At 49.6% G+C, this 19,943-nt stretch overlaps 1 protein-coding gene, 9 non-coding genes and 1 pseudogene across 10 annotated transcripts; all 11 read right to left on the bottom strand.

Annotated features, from left to right (window-relative positions):
- Window positions 1-1,525: 1,525 nt before the first annotated feature.
- On the bottom strand, window positions 1,526-1,598 carry TRNAV-CAC (transfer RNA valine (anticodon CAC)). The gene has a single exon. It is a non-coding gene; the product is annotated as a tRNA-Val (tRNA).
- Window positions 1,599-1,663: 65 nt separating this feature from the next.
- TRNAA-CGC (transfer RNA alanine (anticodon CGC)) lies at window positions 1,664-1,736 on the bottom strand. The gene has a single exon. It is a non-coding gene; the product is annotated as a tRNA-Ala (tRNA).
- Window positions 1,737-1,800: 64 nt separating this feature from the next.
- TRNAV-CAC (transfer RNA valine (anticodon CAC)) lies at window positions 1,801-1,873 on the bottom strand. Its single transcript has one exon. It is a non-coding gene; the product is annotated as a tRNA-Val (tRNA).
- A 3,599-nt stretch (window positions 1,874-5,472) lies between these two features.
- Window positions 5,473-5,545, bottom strand: TRNAA-CGC (transfer RNA alanine (anticodon CGC)). Its single transcript has one exon. It is a non-coding gene; the product is annotated as a tRNA-Ala (tRNA).
- A 3,918-nt stretch (window positions 5,546-9,463) lies between these two features.
- LOC149344717 (uncharacterized) lies at window positions 9,464-10,633 on the bottom strand (annotated as a pseudogene).
- Window positions 10,634-10,754: 121 nt separating this feature from the next.
- Window positions 10,755-10,827, bottom strand: TRNAA-CGC (transfer RNA alanine (anticodon CGC)). The gene has a single exon. It is a non-coding gene; the product is annotated as a tRNA-Ala (tRNA).
- A 65-nt stretch (window positions 10,828-10,892) lies between these two features.
- Window positions 10,893-10,965, bottom strand: TRNAV-CAC (transfer RNA valine (anticodon CAC)). Its single transcript has one exon. It is a non-coding gene; the product is annotated as a tRNA-Val (tRNA).
- Window positions 10,966-11,030: 65 nt separating this feature from the next.
- TRNAV-CAC (transfer RNA valine (anticodon CAC)) lies at window positions 11,031-11,103 on the bottom strand. Its single transcript has one exon. It is a non-coding gene; the product is annotated as a tRNA-Val (tRNA).
- Window positions 11,104-17,560: 6,457 nt separating this feature from the next.
- TRNAV-CAC (transfer RNA valine (anticodon CAC)) lies at window positions 17,561-17,633 on the bottom strand. Its single transcript has one exon. It is a non-coding gene; the product is annotated as a tRNA-Val (tRNA).
- Window positions 17,634-17,698: 65 nt separating this feature from the next.
- On the bottom strand, window positions 17,699-17,771 carry TRNAV-CAC (transfer RNA valine (anticodon CAC)). The gene has a single exon. It is a non-coding gene; the product is annotated as a tRNA-Val (tRNA).
- A 90-nt stretch (window positions 17,772-17,861) lies between these two features.
- Window positions 17,862-18,797, bottom strand: LOC149344723 (uncharacterized). Its single transcript, XM_089547292.1, has one exon. It carries the CDS (start codon window positions 18,795-18,797, stop codon window positions 17,862-17,864), a length of 936 nt encoding a protein of 311 aa, XP_089403418.1.
- Between the last annotated feature and the right edge of the window lie 1,146 nt (window positions 18,798-19,943).

Here is a 19,943-nt window from a genome sequence, read left to right on the forward strand (position 1 = left end):
CCATTACAATATCCCAAGGGTCGGTGCTCATGATACTGTGGCGATAAACGCGTCGAAGGCCAGGAAAAAAAATAAAACTCGACCCAACAAAAATGGCACTCAAAGTCAACTTGGGGCCTCTTTCCTAGCCCGTACACAAAAAACGAACCTCTCAGGATGAGGGCCATGACGTTTACGGAATCCCCTCCCAACCCACCTTAGCTAGACAGACCAAATTTACGGAGGCGGTTTACCCGCCTGCCGCGAATCGACCGGAATATTCGGTCACGGCTTCAAGGTAGACCTCCGCCTACCTGGGGCTTTGGTGGGTGGCTCGTCTCCGCCCCCGCCATCCTCCTTCGTCCCAACGCTGAGGGTCTTGTCGTGTGGTCGTTTCCCCGCCAGCAGGCTGGCTGAACAGCTAAGGCTGTCCATAACCTCGGGTTCTGAAGTGCTGGGAGACGTCTCAGAATCAACTGAGGTTTTCAGCTCGGCACTCGGAACTGTCGAAGAATCCTGCGATGGCGGTTGTTGCTGCTCTGCAGTAACCACTTCACTTCCGGGTTGCCCCTGCTGCGGCAGTGGAATCGCCGTCTTTTCGGCTACTTCCGTTGTCACACCTGCCGCCGTTGCTGCCTCCCCCATGTCCGCCTCGTCCATGAGCAGGTTTGAGGCGTCGTCGATGGTTGTCGGTCCTGTTACCCTGGCATACGTCCGCTCGCACTGGCTGCTCTCATGACCGAAGCGTCGGCATGCACTGCACTTAGGGATGCGACAGTCACGACGAATGTGGCCCGTGCCATGGCATCGAAGGCCGAGCGGAGCCCTGCCTGGCACGACCACGGGGGCCAACTCGCCGGCGACGCTCACCTGGTACGGCAGGTCGTCCAGCTTTACGCCCGGCTTCAACTTCAAGGTGGCCAGTCTGGCAGTTGAGCCCTTATCTGCTAGGCAATGCACCCGCCAACGCTCTCGGCCGATGTCTGTGACCTTCCCGTACGGCGCGATGGTAAGCCGTACGTCGTCGTCGGGCACGCTGTGCAGCAGCCAATGCACTTTCATGCGAATGTCCTGGTTGGCAGGATCAATTACTATACAGCGGCACTTTTTCACCAGCAGCTCACCCATGCTGACAATCTTTTTCACCGCATCTTCGTCCTAGCAAGTCACCGCCCACACATGGCTCATGCGGTAGGCTCCGAGCGCATTCACTTCCGGCAGGAGCGATAACTCAGCGAGCGCGTCGCGGAAATCTTCTGCCCGATACGGGCGGGCTCTAACATCACAGTGTAGAAAAACGGTGTTCAAAACAAAGCGCCCTGTTGGCAAACTAGGCAAAACAACTTGATAATCATCGTCTGAAGCAAAATTCCTGTAACCGCGGCCTTGCTGGGCCGCTGAAGCCGCTTCTACGGAGCCCATGACACACACGTCCGTCACGCTCGGTGGCTGGAAATGGTGGCCCCTACACCACGGAAGCGGGTTAAGGACCAGCTTCGCTGATCGCTATTCCTGGGTTTCAAAAATATTATGGACTGTTAAAAATTGCTTCCGCCCGGGATCGAACCGGGGGCCTTGCGCGTGTGAGGCGCACATGATAACCACTACACCACGGAATCGGGTTAATGGCACCTTCGCTGATCGCTATTTCTGGGTTTCAAAAATATTACAGACTGTTAAATATTGCTTCCGCCCGGGATCGAACCGGGGGCCTTGCGCGTGCGAGGCGCACGTGATAACCACTACACCACGGAAGCGGGTTAAAGGCACCTTCGCTGATCGCTATTTCTAGGTTTCAAAAATATTACCGACTGTAAAAATTGCTTCCGCCCGGGATCGAACCGGGGGCCTTGCGCGTGTGAGGCGCACGTGATAACCACTACACCACGGAAGCGGGTTAAAGGCACCTTCGCTGATCGCTATTTCTGGGTTTCAAAAATATTACATACTGTTAAATATTGTGTAAGACAGGCCTTCGGCTCCCGAACCTTGGGCGGCTGGCGTGAGGAAGAGTTCATCGTCCTCGCCCGCTCATCTCACGACGTCATCCTTGGTTGGGACTTCCTTTCCACTCATCACGCTGTAATTGACTGCGCCCGTGCTCAGCTTGAGTTATCGGCCTTCAGTGACGCTCCCTTGGACGTGCCCGACGCTGCTGCCGCTACTGTGATCGTCTCACGGGACACTGACGTTCCGCCCTTTTCTTCAGTGCTCGTGCCTCTTTCTTGTGCTGCTCTTTCCGACGCAACTGTCGCATATACGCCCTCTTTACGATGCGCTGACCAGAAATCTGTTTTGCTGCCTCATGCCGTGCTGACAATTATTCGTGGCTCCAGCGCTATTTATGTATCTAACCCGTTCTCCTGCCCTACCACTTTGCTCCGTGGCCAATCGCTTGGTAGTGTTGCCGTGCTAGATCCCGCCTCAGCGTACCCCCTCGTCGATAGCTCAGCCGACCTTCACGTCAGCGCCATTACGCATGTTTCCATCGCCAATCCGTCTCCTCTCGATGTTTTTCACCGCTCCGTCGACGCCGCCCTGACGCCTACCCAAAGGGCCCAACTTGTCGCCGTCCTGCACCGTTTTGCAGCTTCGTTTGACTACCAGCAAACATCATTGGGCCGCGCAACCACCGTTACCCACTCTATTGACACTGGCACACATGCCCCTTTGCGCCAACGTCCGTACCGCGTGTCAGCCACTGAGCGCCGCATCATTGACGAACAGGTTACCGACATGCTCAAGCGCCACGTGATACAGCCGTCGCAAAGCCCCTGGGCATCGCCGGTGGTCCTTGTCAAGAAAAAAGGCGGTTTCATCCGGTTCTGCGTTGACTACCGTCGTCTGAACAAGATTACACGCAAGGATGTTTACCCTCTTCCTCGTATCGACGATGCCCTCGACTGCCTGCAGGGCGCTGAGTTCTTCTCTTCATTGGACTTGCGCTCTGGTTACTGGCAGGTGCCGATGGCAGAGGCCGATCGCCCAAAACCTGCATTCGTCACACCCGATGGGCTCTATGAATTTAATGTCATGCCCTTCGGCCTCTGCAATGCCCCCGCCACATTCGAGCGCATGATGTACAACCTACTCCGCGGGCTTAAGTGGCACATATGCCTTTGTTACTTAGATGACGTTGTGATATTTTCGCCGGATTTTTCGTCTCATCTACAGCGCCTTGAGACTGTTCTTCGCTGCCTGGCCGACGCTGGCCTACAACTCAATTTAAAAAAGTGCCGCTTCGGAGCTCGGCAGCTCACCATTCTCGGACATGTCGTGTCCAAGGATGGCGTTCTCCCGGACCCGGCAAAGTTGCGAGCTGTAGCAGAATTTCCGAAACTGACTTCTGTAAAAGACCTCCGCAGCTTCGTGGGCCTCTGCTCCTATTTCCGCCGCTTTGTCCGCAACTTCGCCACTATCATCGACCCTCTGACCAAGCTCCTTTCCGGCCACGACCTTACGGCCTGGTCGCCAGCCTGTGAAGAAGCCTTTACGACACTCCGTCGCCTCTTGACCACTCCGCCAATTCTGCGGCATTTCGACCCTCGTTCTCCGACGGAACTCCACACCGATGCCAGCGGCGTTGGCCTCGGTGCAGTCCTCGAGCAGCGCAAGCCTGGCTTTGACGAATATGTTGTCGCTTACGCCAGCCGGACACTCACAAAAGCTGAAGCGAACTATTCTGTCACTGAGAAGGAGTGTTTAGCCATCCTGTGGGCGATAGTCAAATTCCGCCCTTACTTGTACGGGCGCCCTTTAGACGTTGTCACCGATCACCACGCCCTCTGCTGGTTGTCGTCTTTGAAAGATCCCTCTGGTCGACTGGCGCGCTGGGCTCTGCGGCTTCAAGAGTACGACATCCGCGTGGTCTATCGTTCCGGCCGTAAACATGCGGATGCTGATGCCCTCTAACGTTCCCCTCTGCCGTCTGAGGCAGCGTCTTCTATCTGCGCCCTGTATTCTTTGACGTTTGAGCCCGCTGATGTGGCTACCGAGCAACGCAAAGACCCATGGATCGCTTGCCTCTTGGATTTCTTATCTGGCCAATCACCTCGACCTCCTTCCCGTGTTCTGCGTCGTCAGTCCTACCATTTCGCCATCAGAGACGAGCTTCTTTACCGCCGGAACTACCTTCCGGATGGTCGCAAGTGGCTGCTTGTCATTCCGACCCATCTGCGCTCCTTCATTTGCTCTTCCTACCACGATGATCCCCAGTGTGCTCATGCCGGCTTCTTGAAGACCTTCACCCGCCTACGACATCGGTACTACTGGCGTGGGATGTACCGTTATGTGCGCAAGTTCGTTCAGTCGTGCCCCGCATGCCAGCGCCGAAAAAACCCACCTCGCCAACCCGCCGCTCCTTTGCAACCGCTGCCTTACCCAGCGCAGCCCTTCGAGCGTGTTGGCATCGACCTCTACGGCACTCTTCCCAGCACATCAGCCGGCAACCGCTGGATCATCGTCGCCATCGATCATCTTACCCGGTACGCCGAAACATCACCTTTGCCATCTGGTACAGCCCACGACATTGCATCCTTCATCCTCCATCGCATCGTTCTTCGCCATGGTGCTCCCAAAGAGTTGCTGAGTGATAGAGGTCCAGCCTTTCTGTCTGAAGTTGTCGAATCTCTCCTTCGGGAATGCAACATCGTTCACCGCACCACCTCTGCCTACCACCCGCAGACAAATGGCCTGGTTGAGCTTTTCAACCGCACTCCTGGCGACATGCTGGCCATGTATGTGGCTTCCGATCACAGCAACTGGGACCGCGTTCTACCTTTCGTCACCTATGCTTATAACTCTGCTACTCAATCCACCACCGGATTCTCTCCATACTTTCTCCTCTACGGCCGTGAGCCTTCTTGCACAATGGACACCATTCTCCCTTACCGCCCTGATGCTTCTGAATTTACGACTCTTTCTCAAGCCGCCACTTATGCCGAAGAATGCCGCCAGCTTGCCCGGTCTTTCACTTCACACTCCCAGCAGCAGCAGAAAAGCAGCCGTGATCCCTCAGCACTACTTCCCACTTATATTTCTGACTCTTTGGTCTGGCTCTGGGTTCCTTCCTCAAGTCCCGGCCTTTCCTCCAAACTTCTCAGCAAGTACCAGGGCCCCTACCGCATTCTTAAGCAGACATCCCCCGTCAATTACCTCATCGAACCCCTTACACCGTCTACTGATCATCGTCGCCGAGGCCGTGAAATTGTCCACACCGGCCGCCTCAAACCATACTACGACCCCGCCGTCGTCACATCTCCCTAGGCCGCCAGGATGGCGCCTTTTCGCCCGGGGGAAGTTGTAAGACAGGCATTCGGCTCCCGAACCTTGGGCGTCTGGCGTGAGGAAGAAGAGGACGAAGACAGCGGCGCCGATGCTCGTGCGTGTGCGCTAATCGCTCCCGCTGGAACTGATCGCTGCCTCTGGACTGAGCCGAGACGTACCGCTGGCCATTCGCGACGCAGCGCCTTCGTAGACGTCTTACACTACAATTGCTTCCGCCCGGGATCGAAACGGGGGCCTTGCGCGTGCGAGGCGCACGTGATAACCACTACACCACGGAATTTTTTTTTCTTTATTGCCTGTTTTGACAAAGATAAAAACCAAACACACAAACAAACCGCTAAAACACGTGAACCGGCCTACGGTCAACGTGGTTGTTTAAAACTTCTTGAGGGCTGCAAGTTCATCCAGCACGCCAAGCCATTCGGGTAGCTCCGATTGGGCTCGGTAACATTCCCGCAAACGCACAACACTTTCAATGAAATTTTCTCTGACAGGTCGAATGTTCACATCGGCATTTCTCACACACATCCTGGTTTTCCATATGCTGTGGAGGCCCAGTAGCATGATGAGGTCATAAGGAACATCTCGGTCATCTCCTACCGCTAAGAACCGGATTCCATACGGCGTGATTGGCAGGTCTTTCTTTATTGTTCTTTGTAGAATGTCCCAATGGAATACCGGATCCCATCATTCTATAAACACATGCTCGACTGTCTCAGGCTTTTTGCAGAGCATACAGTTAACCGTCCATGGCACAAAAATGCCCTTTTGTTCCAGCCAGGTTTTAAATGGCAGAGTGTTTGTATGTAGTTTGAAGAAAAAACTTTTCACGTTAGGATTTACTGGCATACGTTTCACCCTTTTCAGAACATCTTGCCCTGGGCCTCTGCAACCAAGCTGCCGATACACTGGTACAGGCAGCATGACATCCAACAAATCTTTACACAGTTTCTTTCTCGACACTGAACTTAAATAATCTAAAGAAAAGCGCACTTTCAGCATGTTAAAAGCCGTGACAACTTCGCGCCAAAATCCTCTTACGGCTGTCGTTCTTTTATCAGAACAGGACACCAAAAACTCAGGCAAAGCATTGCGCAGGCGCACTTGCACAAAAGTACACAAAAATGGATCATTCTGGTCTCGCAGAAAATTAAAACGCGACACAATCTGTCTGATAAACAAATGCACAAGCCCCACTCCCCCTTTTCGAACCGAAAGAAACAGATTTGTCCGACTCGTACGTTCCCATGTGCTTCCCCACACGAACACAGCAAAGATTCGATGTATTTTTTGTACGGTTACGCGCGACATGAACAATACCTGCAAGACATACCACACTTTTGAAACCAAGAAAAGGTTGCAAACAGTCGCTCGTGTGAACATAGATAGGTTCCGGCCGTTCCATGCTTGTGTTTTCCTTCTGAGATTCTCTATTTCCCTATTCCAGTATTCCTCAGTGTCATTGTACTGGTCAAGTGGTACGCCCAAGTACTTTGAGGGCAGCGCTGTCCATCGCACATTGGCAAACATTTCAGGCTTTTGATCCCACTCCCCGTGCCAGAATCCAGATGATTTCTCCCAGTTAACACGGCACCCCGTTTTAGCGCAGAAATCAGCCGCCACTCTAACAGTTTCTTGAACGCTTTCTTTTTCTCTACAAAAAATAGCGACATCATCTGCGTACGCAAGCATTTTTACCTCAGTTGTTTCCAGAGCGAAACCGCGTATCCTTTCGTTCTGTATCATGCTCAAGCATAACGGCTCTAGGTATAAAGCAAAAAGCAACGGGTATAATGGACAGCCCTGCCTCACAGACGATTTCACTGGCACTCTTTCGGTGAGATTCCTGTTTATAATAATTCGCACTGCACAATCAGAGTAAGCCATTTTGACTCCCTCTGTAATAACACTTCCTATGTTCACAAATTCTAGGAGATTAAAAAGCACTTCATGGCACACTCGATCAAAAGCTTTTGCTAGGTCGAGCTGCATCATCGCAACTCGTCCATCAAAAGTATCGCAACACTCCAAAACACTTCTCGCCACATGTATATAATAATAATAATAATAGCCTTTATTTCCATCAACATGATGGGGGAGGTTAGGGAAAAAAAGCTGGAAAGCTTGACTGGTTCCCGCCCCCCCCCGCATATCAAATACATGATTGCTTCCATCAAGGCAGAAATCAGCAGACAACAGAATACATTTCAAAGAACAATCATAGCTAACATGACAAATAAGAATAACACGTAATAAAGCAAGTAATGAAGTATTGGTCGTAATACTTCGTCCTTGTATTCCACAAGTTTGGTGTGGTCCCACTAGGTCTTTAATGACGCTCTGTGTCCTTCTCGCTAAAACTTTCATAAGGATTTTGTAATCTACATTGGTGAGGCTTATCGGCCGATAAGACCCCACCAAAAGCAGCTTTCCTGAGTCCTCATACTTCGGAATCAATACAACGTGGGCAGCTTTGAAAGATGGCGGCAATCGTTTTCTTTCATAGGCTTCTTCGATTACTCTATGCAGGACCTGACTTAGTTCATCTTTGAAGGCTTTATAGAAAGCTGCACCCAGGCCGTCGGGCCCAGGGGACTTCCCGGCATTTATCTGGTCAATTGCTTTCTCTATTTCTGTCATACTGATTGGAGCTTCAAGTCTTTCCTTCTCACTCTCATCTAATTTGGGCATTAATCGCAAATAGTCACGTTCAAAGCCGTCCTTCTTCACTTGCTCCTGTCCTAGCAAAGCTTGATAATGCTCAAAAAAGGCGCGTTTTATCTTCTCTGGATCAGTGGTTTCTTCATTTCTGTACATTAGTTTATGTATTTCTTTTTTCGAGGCATAGCTCTTTTCATCGCTCAGTGACCGCTTAGTGGGCGCCTCACCCATCCATAATCGCTCAGTGCGTGCCCGCACAACGGCCCCTCGGTACTTATCTTCATTGGCCTGCTCTAGCTTTCTTTTAACTTCCTTTCTCTGTTTCATGCATAAACCAGGCTGCGCAGATTCTATGTTCAGCAATAGTTTCAACTGGCTGTGCAATTCCTTTTCTTTCTGTTTTTCTCCGCGTCTTAGTATGCTTGCTCTCTCAATAGCTTTCATTTTTACGTCATTTTTGAAACATTCCCACCTTTCGAACCAGCTTTCGGCTCCAGACACATGCAATGACTTCAGTAAATTATTTACCTCGCATACGAAGCTGTTGTCGTCCAGAAGTTTGGCATTAAATTTCCATAAATCCCAATTAAATCTCACCTCCTTTAATTTTGATCCTAAGGTGAAGGAAACCATGCAGTGGTCAGAGAAGGATACTGGAATGACTTTGAAGTTTTCGCAGAGCGGCGCCAGATGCACCGATATGTATATGCGATCGAGCCTCGCATGGCTTTCACCCTGGAAATGAGTAAACTGTGCCTGACTGCCCGGTGATAACATGCAGCCAACATCTATTAAGTCGTACTCCTCTACGAGCTCATCCAGAACCTGCACACTTTGATCTTTTAGAGTACGGACTTTAGCTCGGTCCTCTGGCCAGCAAACACAATTGAAGTCTCCCATAAATATAACATGTCGCTCTGTTTTCAAAAACTGCTCGAGGTTTTCAAAAAAAATTCTGCGGTCGGTTTCTTTGTTAGGCGCATAAAGACACACAACACGCCACAATAAATCCCAGAATGAAAAATCCAGGATAACAAAACGGCCACTTTCGCAAACAATGACTTGTTCCTCCAAAATCCCAATACTGTTACGTACAAAGAGCGCGCATCCCGCCGATGTTCCAACCGCATGAGCTATACAAACATTGAAATGAGTTCTAAAGGGCTGCACCATGCGGTCCGTTTGGTCCTCGCTGCTGACCTTCGTTTCTTGGACAGCAACGATGTCCAGCTCGTTTTCGATAAGTAGCCTACTAACCTGGCACTGCCTTCGCCTACTTGCCAAGCCCCGAATATTCAATGTTGCTACACGGAGGGATTTTCTAAAGTTTACTGCCATATTTAGGCTAGGACACAAGGACCGCACGGGGCTTACCTCGACAATCTGAGGTACGCCGCTGGCGTTGAAAACCGCGGCACCTGACTTTTCCGCCCCCGCAGCAAGATAATAGTCCTCGTCGTTGTTTTGGCCCTTGATACAGCTCCATGATGCACGCTAATTGCAGTTTCGTGGGCAGGAACAAGACTCGCCCACGCTTCTACGAGGGCTCCGTGCCGCCCCCTCTGCGGTCGGGCGGAATGTTCGGCTTGGGCTTGAAACTCGGCCACCGAGTAGCAGACGTCTTGGGAGGCGGTTCCACGTCGGCGTTGTCGCCCGCGACGACTGTTTCCTCGTGCACTCTTTTTCCTGGCACTGCACTTGTGGTGTCCATGGTTTGCTCATCATCCCACCAGCCCCCCGTCGACACTACTTCGAACTCCTTGCCGGAATCGTCTTTCGCAGTCCCCGCCCCCGAGGGGGTGGTGTTGCCTTGATCTTGTTGGTCGCCTTTGCTGAAAGCGCCTTGAGTGTCCTCGGCGGCTTCAGCCTTGTCGCCCGTTGGAGACTGCACGGGCACATTCCCAGCCCCTCTGGAAGCCTCTTCAGCGTCTTCGTCATCCATAACGAGCTCGGTCACATCGTTCTTTTTCGGCTGACCGGTGATGGTTGCGTAGGTTTTAACGCACTCCGTGTCGTTGTGACCAAAGCGCCGGCATCGAGAACAGCGTGGGACTTTGCAATCACGCCGTATATGGCCCTTACTGTTGCAGCGCAAGCACAAGGGTGCCCGGTTCGGTACCACAACTAAGGCCAGCTCACCGCCCACACGCACCTAATGAGGCAGGTCTTCCACACTGACACCGGCCTTCAACTTCAGGGCGACGAGGCGCGTCGTCGACGGCCTGTCGGTAATGCCGTAGATACGCCACTTCTCCCTGGTCACTTGAGTTACCTGGCCATAAATTGCCAGCGCAGCCCGCACATCATCGTCGCTGACTCCATGAAGGAGCCAGTGGAGCTTGAGCCTGACGTCTTGGTTGTTCGGGTTTATAACCAGACACCGGCGCTCCTTCACCAGCATGTCGCCTTTAGCGAGCATGCTCTTCACCGCTTCCGCTGTCTTGAAAGTTACCGCCCATACATGGTTCATTTGGTACGCCACCAGGGCGATAACATCTGGGAGTGCTCCCAGATTAGCAAGGGCGTCTCTGAAATCTTCGACGCGGAAAGGCCGCGCTGTCACATCGCCGTGCAAAAAAACTGTGTTCAAAACAATCTGACCTGATGGCAGTTGCGGCAGTATCACTTGATAATCCTGGTCAGCAGTATCCAAAATCCTGTTACCGCGGCCCGACTGGGCCGCTGAACCCGCTCCGACGGAGCCCATCGAGACACGTCCGTTCGCTTCTGCGTCCGGAAGTAGAATGACTACACCACGGAAGCGGGTTAAAGGCACCTTCGCTGATTGCTATTTCTAGGTTTCAAAAATATTACCGACTGTTAAAAATTGCTTCCGCCCGGGATCGAACCGGGGGCCTTGCGCGTGCGAGGCGCACGTGATAACCACTACACCACGGAAGCGGGGTAAAGGCACCTTCGCTGATCGCTATTTCTAGGTTTCAAAAATATTACCGACTGTTAAAAATTGCTTCCGCCCGGGATCGAACCGGGGGCCTTGCGCGTGTGAGGCGTACGAGATAACCACTATACCACGGAAACGGATTAAAGGCACCTTCGCTGATCGCTATTTCTGGGTTTCAAAAATATTACAGACTGTTAAATATTGCTTCCGCCCGGGATCGAACCGGGGGCCTTGCGCGTGTGAGGCGCACGTGATAACCACTACACCACGGAAGCGGGTTAAAGGCACCTTCGCTGATCGCTGTTTCTGGGTTTCAAATTTTTTTTTTTTTCCGTTTTAACGTCCCAAACCGACTCAGGCTATGAGAGACGCCGCAGTGGAGGGCTCCGGAAATGTGGACCACCTGGGGATCTTTAACGTGCACTGACATCGCCCAGTACACGGGCCTCTAGAATTTCTCCTCCAAAGAAATTCTAGCCACCGCGGCCGGGATCTAACCCGCGTCTTTTGGGTCAGCAGCCGAGCACCATAGCCACTGAGCCACCGCGGCGGCGGGTTTCAAAAATATTACAGACTGTTAAAAATTGCTTCCGCCCGGGATCGAACCGGGGGCCTTGCGCGTGTGAGGCGCACGTGATAACCTCTACACTTTTTTTTTCTTTATTGCCAGGCTCACAACAACAATACAGATCATAAAGAAAACTGATAAAAGTGCCGCCAGTCCTTTGGCCGACACGTGTGGTTTAAAATTGTTTCATAGTAACCAAATCGTCAAGTACATTCAGCCAATCCGGTGGATTAGATTGGGCTCGGTATACATCTCTGATATACGCCACGGTCTCAATGAAGTTTTCTCGGACGGGACGTGTATTGACGTCTGCGTGCCGTACCTGTATTCTGGTCTTCCATAAACTATGGAGGGCAAGGAGCATTATCATATCATACGGTACTTCTTTGTTGTCGACATGGTAGAAATCGGATGCCATAGGGACCTATTGGGAGTTCCTTTTTTATCGTTCTTTGAAGAACATCCCAATGAAATATTGGGTCCCAACAGTCTATGAAAACATGTTCAATTGTCTCTGGTTTCTTGCACAGAAGACAATTCGTTGTCCACGGGAGAAATATTCCTTTTTTCTCAAGCCAAGTTTTTTATGGAAGTGTCCCAGTATGTAATTTGAAGAAAAAGGATTTCGCCGCTGCTTTAACTGGCATCCGCCTTACTCTTTTTAAAACGTCGCTTCCAGGACCTCCATAGTACACAGAACGGTACACAGGCACAGGTAACATTATATCAAGGAAGAGAGAGGGTGCGGTAGATGGTCCTTGGCGATCACAAAATGAACAAGGGAGGGGAAAACCTCAGGTTGCTGGAGCCAACGTTTCGACAAGGGGACTTGTCTTCGTCTGGGCAAAGCGTTCATCATCGGCAGGGATTATATAGGGCCTTCGCTCCGAGGAGGAACGCCCCGGGGGTGGGGAAGGAAAGTGGTGTGGGAGGGGATGCGTGTCAGGAAGGGGAGGGAGGTGAATCATCATTCGCTAGGCTGCAATAGTGGAACAACCTATATTCGGGGGGTGTGCAATGAACAAAAGGCTTTGAAGGGGCTGCGACGGGGGGGGGGGGGGGGGGGCAGGCGCTGGGTGAACCTGCAAAACTCAGATAAAAGGATTAGTCAGCGTGGTACAGGGAAATGAGAACAAGGGAAAAAAAAAGGGGGGGGGGCTGGCACTGGAAGGAGAAAGGAAGGGGGGCATTTCCAAGGAAGGACAAGGCAGGGGGGGGGGGAAATGGCTCGTGTTCAGAGAAAGCCAAAAAGTGGGGGCGGAGGGGGTAACAGTAGTGTCATGGTTTCCGAGAACTGGTAGCAGGGGATTAGGAGAAAAAAAAAAGGTGAACAAAGGGAGAGGGTGACAAAGCCGGAAATGGGGTGGAAGATATGACGTGGGAAGGGTGCAAGGAGCGACAATATACTTATGTGAGGTTCTAGGAAATAGTCTGACCACGTGCAAGACATTTGTTAATTTAAAATTATGCTGACCTTGGAATGTACCTGAGAGATTCCAGGTTTCCTCTGGACATGTTGATCCCTGTTGGTTGCAGTGTTTTAAATTTGTGGATTAGGAATGCTTCTCTGTATTTTCTGTCCCTAGTCGATTTGAAGCCTGACTGAAGAATGAACAATTTGAGTTCGTCGAATTTGTGATGGCGTTGATTAAAATGGGTCGACACTGCCTTCTGTTCATTCCGTGTTGTGTCAGCCCGGTGCCCGTTTAATCTGGCACTCATTGTTTGTCCGGTTTCTCCGATATATTGTTTCTGGCAGTAGGAGCACTGGAGCATGTAGATAATATTGGACGATGTGCAGTCAAAACTGGTCTTTATATCGAAACTGAAATCGCTTGCCGTACTTTTAACCGTAGTGTCCCTTTGTAAATGTTTGCATGTCTTGCATCTGGGTCGAGAGCATGAAGTTACTGTCGGTGGTGGTTTCTTACCGAGCCTAGCATGCACCAGGATGTCCCTCAGGTTTGTGTTGCGTCTGTATGTTACCCTTGGTGCGTCGGGAAATATTTTCTTGAGACGGTCGTTACCAGTTAAAATGGGGTGGTATTTCCGCAGGATATTGTTTATGTTTGGAAGCGCGTTTGAGTATTTCGTTATAAGTGCAGGAGGTCGTTGACTGTTAGCTTTTGTTCGTTTTTTAAGAACTACATCTCGTTTCAAAGTGGTTGCTCGTTGGAACGCATTATTAAGGGTTGTCTGTGGATGGTTTCTGGTGATTAGTGTGTTTTTTAGCGAGTGGAGGTGTTTCAGGTAGTCATCGTCGTCGCTACATATTGTTCTTAGTCTCGTTGCCTGTCCTACGAATATACCTTGCTTGCAGTGTCTTGGATGATGGCTAGTGAAATCTAAGTATTGTTGTCGGTCAGTAGGCTTCCTGTAAAGTGTGGTTTTTAGCTTGCTATTTTCTAAATGGACAGTGGTGTCAAGGAAATTGACTTGCGTTTTCGAGTAGTTGAAGGTGAATTTAATGCTGGAGTGGAATGAATTGAAATGTGTGACGAATGCCTTCAGGGTCTCAGCCCCATGCTCCCATATCATGAAAATATCGTCTATGTACCGCAGGTATATGAGTGGTTTTTTTAGAAATGAATTTAGAAGTTTAGATTCTAGTAGCCCCATAAAAATGTTCGCGTAGGTGGGTGCGAAGGGAGTGCCCATGCTTGTTCCAAATACTTGAAGTTAGTACGAAGAATTGAATTCAAAGTAGTTGAGTGTTAGTACCAATTCAAGTAGCGTGAGGTACACTTCAGTTTCGTGGGGGTGAGGACTTTGAGTTAGAATTTTTAAGAGTGCGTCGATACCTTCATTAATGGGGATATTTGTGTACAAAGCGGCGACGTCAAGTGTGACAAGTATGCTATCTGCTGGGATAATGGAAGCGTCATTCAAAGACTCTATTATGCGGAGAAAGTGCGGTGTATCCTCGACAAAGGAAGGGAGGTGGGTGGGAATATCTGCAAGATAGTTGTTCAGGAAAATTGATAAGTTCTCTGTGGGCGTGTTATTGTTTGAAACGATAGGTCTGCCGGGGATATCTGCGGTAAACAAGTCTTCTGCGGAAACCTTATGGATTTTGGGAAGTAGGTAAAAGCGTCCTGCCTGTTTGTTTAGCGGATTTAAGAAGTGGTAATCGGACTGCGTGATTAGTTCTCTTGATAGTAAGTTTGCCAGTTTGTTCAGAATCAATTTGCAGAACTCTGAAGTGGGATCTGAATCTAATTTCCTATAATGACAAGGGTTGTTAAGTTGCCTAAAAGCTTCTTTTTTGTATTTTTCGGCTGGCAGGATAACTATGCTACCTCCTTTGTCTGCAGGTTTAATGACTATATCGGTTCTAGAAGCTAAGTGGTTCAGAGTAGCCTGTTCCGTTGGGGTAACGTTTCTGCGTTTTCGAGCTTGCTTTGTTTGGTCTATAATTTCTTTCGAGACAGATTTAATGTACAAGTCTAATTCGGGACTCTGCTGCGCTTCCGGCGTCCACGTGCTTTCGGCTTTGAGAGGGATGGGATTAAGGCTGGTTACTGCAGTAGGGTGAGCACGTGTTGACCACGTGTTACAGGAAAGAGCTAGGTTAGTAATTGGGGTGTTTGCTTTTTCGGCAAAGAATTCCTTAATTCGCAATCTTCGCGCAAATTCTGTGAGGTCTCTGTGAAGTTCATACTCGTTAAAATTATTGTTAGTTGGACAAAATGTAAGGCCATGCTTCAGAATCCGTTTGTCGCTATCACTTAGGGATTTGGAAATATCGACAATGTTGCTGTCAGTGTCCTGCGGCGGAAAATGCGTATTTTTTGTCTGTATCGAAATTGGAGGGCGGTTGTTAAACTGTCCAGATGTATTCGTATGTAGCGGAAATTTATCTCTAATTTGTTTATGCTGTTGTTTATCGTGCAGCTTGCGTTCCTTTCTGGCTACAAAATCTGCTAGTGCCTGGCTTTCGCCCGAATTTAGTTCTATCTTACTAAGTTGATCATCGAGGGAATTTAACTGCTCTTGACAATGTTCTTTTAAAATAGCTATGAATGAAAGGGATGCGTCATTTGAAACCTTTTCCCATCGAGCGAGGAGTTCAGGCCTGAGCGCACCGAGGGAGCACCTAACATTAACTCGAAGTCCTTTGGGTATTGTCCTGCGCAGCGAGTAGGATTTGTAAGTGTGTAGGTGGAATCGGTAGTCAGTTAGTTTAGTGGCTAGTTTTCTGGCGACCAGGAAAATTCGTCTTTTGGGTTCGGGGCGATTGGTGATGCCAGATGTGAGTCATCTGCGCTTGTGCCGAGTGGACCTCTTGACGGGTGTTGTGTGTTTAGGGGACTTCTGTTTGGGGGTGGTATCGGTGTCGAGGTCCGCGTCGGTGACAATCTGGGTGCTAGTGTGCGTCACTAATCGCTTAGGTGTCTGTGTGAAGTGGTCGCTTTGTTGTTTAGTGGCTACTTTCGGTGTGATTCCTACGTGCTGTTCCGCTGGTGTGGGATCCACGGTTACCGTCTGTGTGCCAGCGTCGCGAGTCTCTGGAGTGAACTGTGTGGAGGTGTCCTGGGTCCTAGCGGGGGCAGGCTGTGTTCGTTCAGGGGTGTTGTCGCTTTTGTGGGTGGTCTGTTGTTGAGTGTTGGCCAGAGTGGGAGAGGGAGCATGAGTGGGCTGTAGCGTCCGCCTAAATGTGTTTTTCAGCCGGTACTTTATGTTGTCTGCCATTACTTGGACGCCAAAAAAATTAGGGTGAAGTCCATCTCTGGCCAGGAGTGCCTCGGGGTCATGATGGATCTGAGCGTGGTGGATGATTTCAACGTCTTTTTGGTAATGTTCCATGTCCAGCAAAAAATTGTTGAGCTTAAACGAGTCCTGGGCGTGAGCTGCGAGTTGGCGGAATTGTGGCATGTGTCTGTGGTGCAAGTTGACTACCCTAGGAAGCACGGTTGTCAAGTGCAGTTTCGTGTTTGGTCTGTTGGCATGGACCTCGTGTACCAGTGTATTCATGGCCTCAATGGTCTGTTCCGCACTGCTGTGTTTCAGGTCATTAATCCCGCAGTGAATGACGAAGTGCGTGATGTTCTGTGGTGCCGCGGCTATCAGTTTCCTTATGTCATTGGTTTTGGCGCCGCTCTGAAACCTAATGTATGGTGCATGTTCTCCGGGAGGAAAGTGATTGTGGATGTGCTTGTATTGACTATCACCTATCAACGCTACATGTGCCAATGAAAGAAGGGGGAGAGGCTTACCTTGTTCCGTCATCTTCCGTTGACTGAAGTCCATGGTAGAGAGAGGGTGCGGTAGATGGTCCTTGGCGATCACAATATCAAGGAGGTCTGCAGTTGACGTCTTGAAACGGAAGAAAGATATTCCATCGAAAATCGGACACTCAACATTCTAAACGCACATACCGTCTCGCGAAGGTAGCCAGTGATTGCTCTACCTGCTTCTGTGCAGGATGATACAATGAACTGGGGTAACATTTTACGCATCCTCACTTGCAAAACAGTTCGCAAAAACGGGTCATGCTGGTCTCGAAGATATAGAAACCGCGATACTATCTGGCGTAGAAACAAATGAACGAGACCCAAGCCTCCGCTTCTTAGAGGTCGAAACAAATTTGTGCGGCTCATTCTTTCCCAAGTAGAAGTCCAAATAAATACAGCAAAAACACGATGAACTTTCTGGATATTGACACTTGACACAGACAAAACATTCATGATATACCATATTTTGGAAACTAGAAAAACGTTACAGATACTAGTTCGCGAAAACATAGATAAATCTCTGCCCTGCCATCCTTCCGCTTTTTCACGTACTCGATTTGTTTCTTCTGTCCAGTACCGCTTAGTGGCTCGGTAACAGCACAGTGGTACACCGAGGTACTTTGTAGGCAATAGCGACCACTTCATCAGAGCGAAGTATTCCGGCCTGTTGTCCCAGTGCCCGTGCCAAAAGCCTGAAATTTTCCCAGTTAATTTGGCACCCAGTCTATTTGCAGTATTTCCCTACAATAGTAACAACTTCACGTATACTATCTTTATCTGAACAGAAAACAGCGATGTCATTCGCATAGGCTAGGACCTTAACATGAGCGTCCTGAAGCTATGATAACCACTACACCACGGAAGCGGGTTAAAGGCACCTTCGCTGATCGCTATTTCTGGGTTTCAAAAATATTACAGACTGTTAAAAATTGCTTCCGCCCGGGATCGAACCGGGGGCCTTGGGCGTGTGAGGCGCACGTGATAACCACTACACCACGGAAGCGGGTTAAAGGCACCTTCGCTGATCGCTATTTCTGGGTTTCAAAAATATTACAGACTGTTAAAAATTGCTTCCGCCCGGGATCGAACCGGGGACTTTGCGCGTGTGAGGCGCACGTGATAACCACTACACCACGGAAGCTTTTTTTTTTTTATTGCCGGCTTGGCGAAAAACAAGATGACTGTACATGAAATGTTAAAATACGACCTCCGACATTTGGTGGAGCGTTCATTAAACGTGTTTCAAATTTGCAAGTTCTTCCATGATACCAATCCATTCTGGGGGGTCATTTTGGGCCTTCAGTGCATCTCTGACATATAAAATGCCCTCAATAAAGTACTGTCTCGCAGGGCGAGTATCAATGTCTGCATTCCGGACTGCCATACGCACTTTCCACAGACTGTGCAGGCCCAGCAGCATGACCATATCTAGGGGTATACTACCAAGATCTCGGACCGGTAGAAACCGGATGCCGCGAGGTGACAACGGGAGGTCTTTTTTTAAGGTTCTTTGAAGGATGTCCCACAAGAATACGGCATCCCAACACTCGAGGAAGATGTGTTCTGTTGTCTCTGGCTTTCTGCACAATAGACAGTTTGTAGACCACGGAACAAAGATTCCCTTTGCTTCAAGCCAGGGTTTTACCGCCAGTGTATTGCTGTGGAGCTGGAAGAAGAATGTTTTGGCTGAAGAGCGAATTGGCATCTTTTTAACTCTTTTTAGGACGTCTCCTCCTGGGCCTGCACTGTATATGGTACGATACAAAGGCACGGGCATCATTAAATCACATATATCTCTGTACAATTGCTTCTTAGAGACAGTACACAAAAATTCTAAGGAAAAACGAGCTTTCAACATCTGGAAAGCAGCAACCACCTCAAACAGGAAACCGCGGACACACGTGCTTCGTACGTCACTCGTCGACACAACGAAATTTGGAAGGAGTTCACGCAGCCTAACTTGTGTGACGCTTCTTAAGAAAGGATCACTTTGGTCCCGCAGAAACATAAATCTGGAGACGACTTGCCTCAAAAACAAATGGGCTAGCCCCACACCTCCCTCTCTCACCGACCGGAACAAATTGGTCCGACTCGTTCGCTCCCATGTAGAGCCCCACACAAAAACGGCGAGAACTCTATGCAGTTTCTGAACATTTACACGCTTCATGCACATAACTTGAAGCACATACCAGATTTTCGCCACTATAAACAAATTGCATACTGTGGCCCGAGCAAACACTGACAGCTCACGTCCTCCCCAGTTTAGTGTTCTCTCTCGAGCTTTGTCAGTTTCGCAGTTTCAATATTCAGTAGCGTCCTTGTAATGCTCAAGGGGTACCCCTAAATAGTTTCCCAGTGATTGAGTCCATTGCATGTTTTGGAATGATAAAGGTTTGGACTCCCAGCTCCCGTGCCAAAAACCCAAGCATTTACCCCAATTCACAGTGCTCCCTGACATTCTACAAAATTTGTTTACAATGCTCCCTGTTTCGTTGGTGCTGTCTCTGTCTGTGCAAAACACTGCTATATCATCAGCGTAAGCTAAGAGTTTAACTTCACTCGCCATTAGACGGAAACCCCTCACTTGTTCATTATGAATAACCTTCAAACAAAACGGTTCTAGGTATATCTCAAACAACAGAGGAGACAGCGGGCATCCTTGCCTCACGGATGTCAACACCTGAAGGGGTGTTGTGACGCACTTGTTGACAATAAGGCTCGTGAAACTCTCGGCATATGCCATCTTAACGCCTTCCATTATCACTGAACCTACATTAACGTGTTCTAATATGCTGAAGAGAATTTCGTGTACGACGCGATCAAAGGCCTTTTGCAAATCGATCTGCATCATGGCGACACGTTCCCCCCAAGCATCACAACACTCCATGACGCTTCTGGCCACATGTATGTTTGTAAAAATTGATCTTCCTTTAATTCCGCACGTCTGGTGGGGCCCAACTATTTCTTTCATCACCCTCTGGAGTCTTCTCGCCAAAGCCATCGTGAAAATTTTATAATCGACGTTTGTCAGGCTGATGGGGCGATACGATGTTACTGAAAGCTGTTTCACGGGATCGTCAGTTTTAGGAATAAGCACAACGTGCGTTCTCCGAAAAGACCGGGGCAGTCGCTTTTCGTCATAAGCCTGCTTCAGTACTCTGTGCAGTGAAGCTGCTGGTTCATCCTTGAAAGACTTATAAAACACCGCGCCTATGCCGTCTGGTCCAGACGTTTTGCCAGGGCAGAGTTCACAAATTGCTGTCCTTATCTCTTCCACCGTGACTGGCTCTTCTAGCGCAGACATCACATCCTG

Source organism: Amblyomma mixtum, chromosome 5, assembly GCF_055824585.1.
Source record: "Amblyomma mixtum isolate Tamu chromosome 5, ASM5582458v1, whole genome shotgun sequence".
Classification (NCBI taxonomy): Eukaryota; Metazoa; Arthropoda; class Arachnida; order Ixodida; family Ixodidae; genus Amblyomma; species Amblyomma mixtum.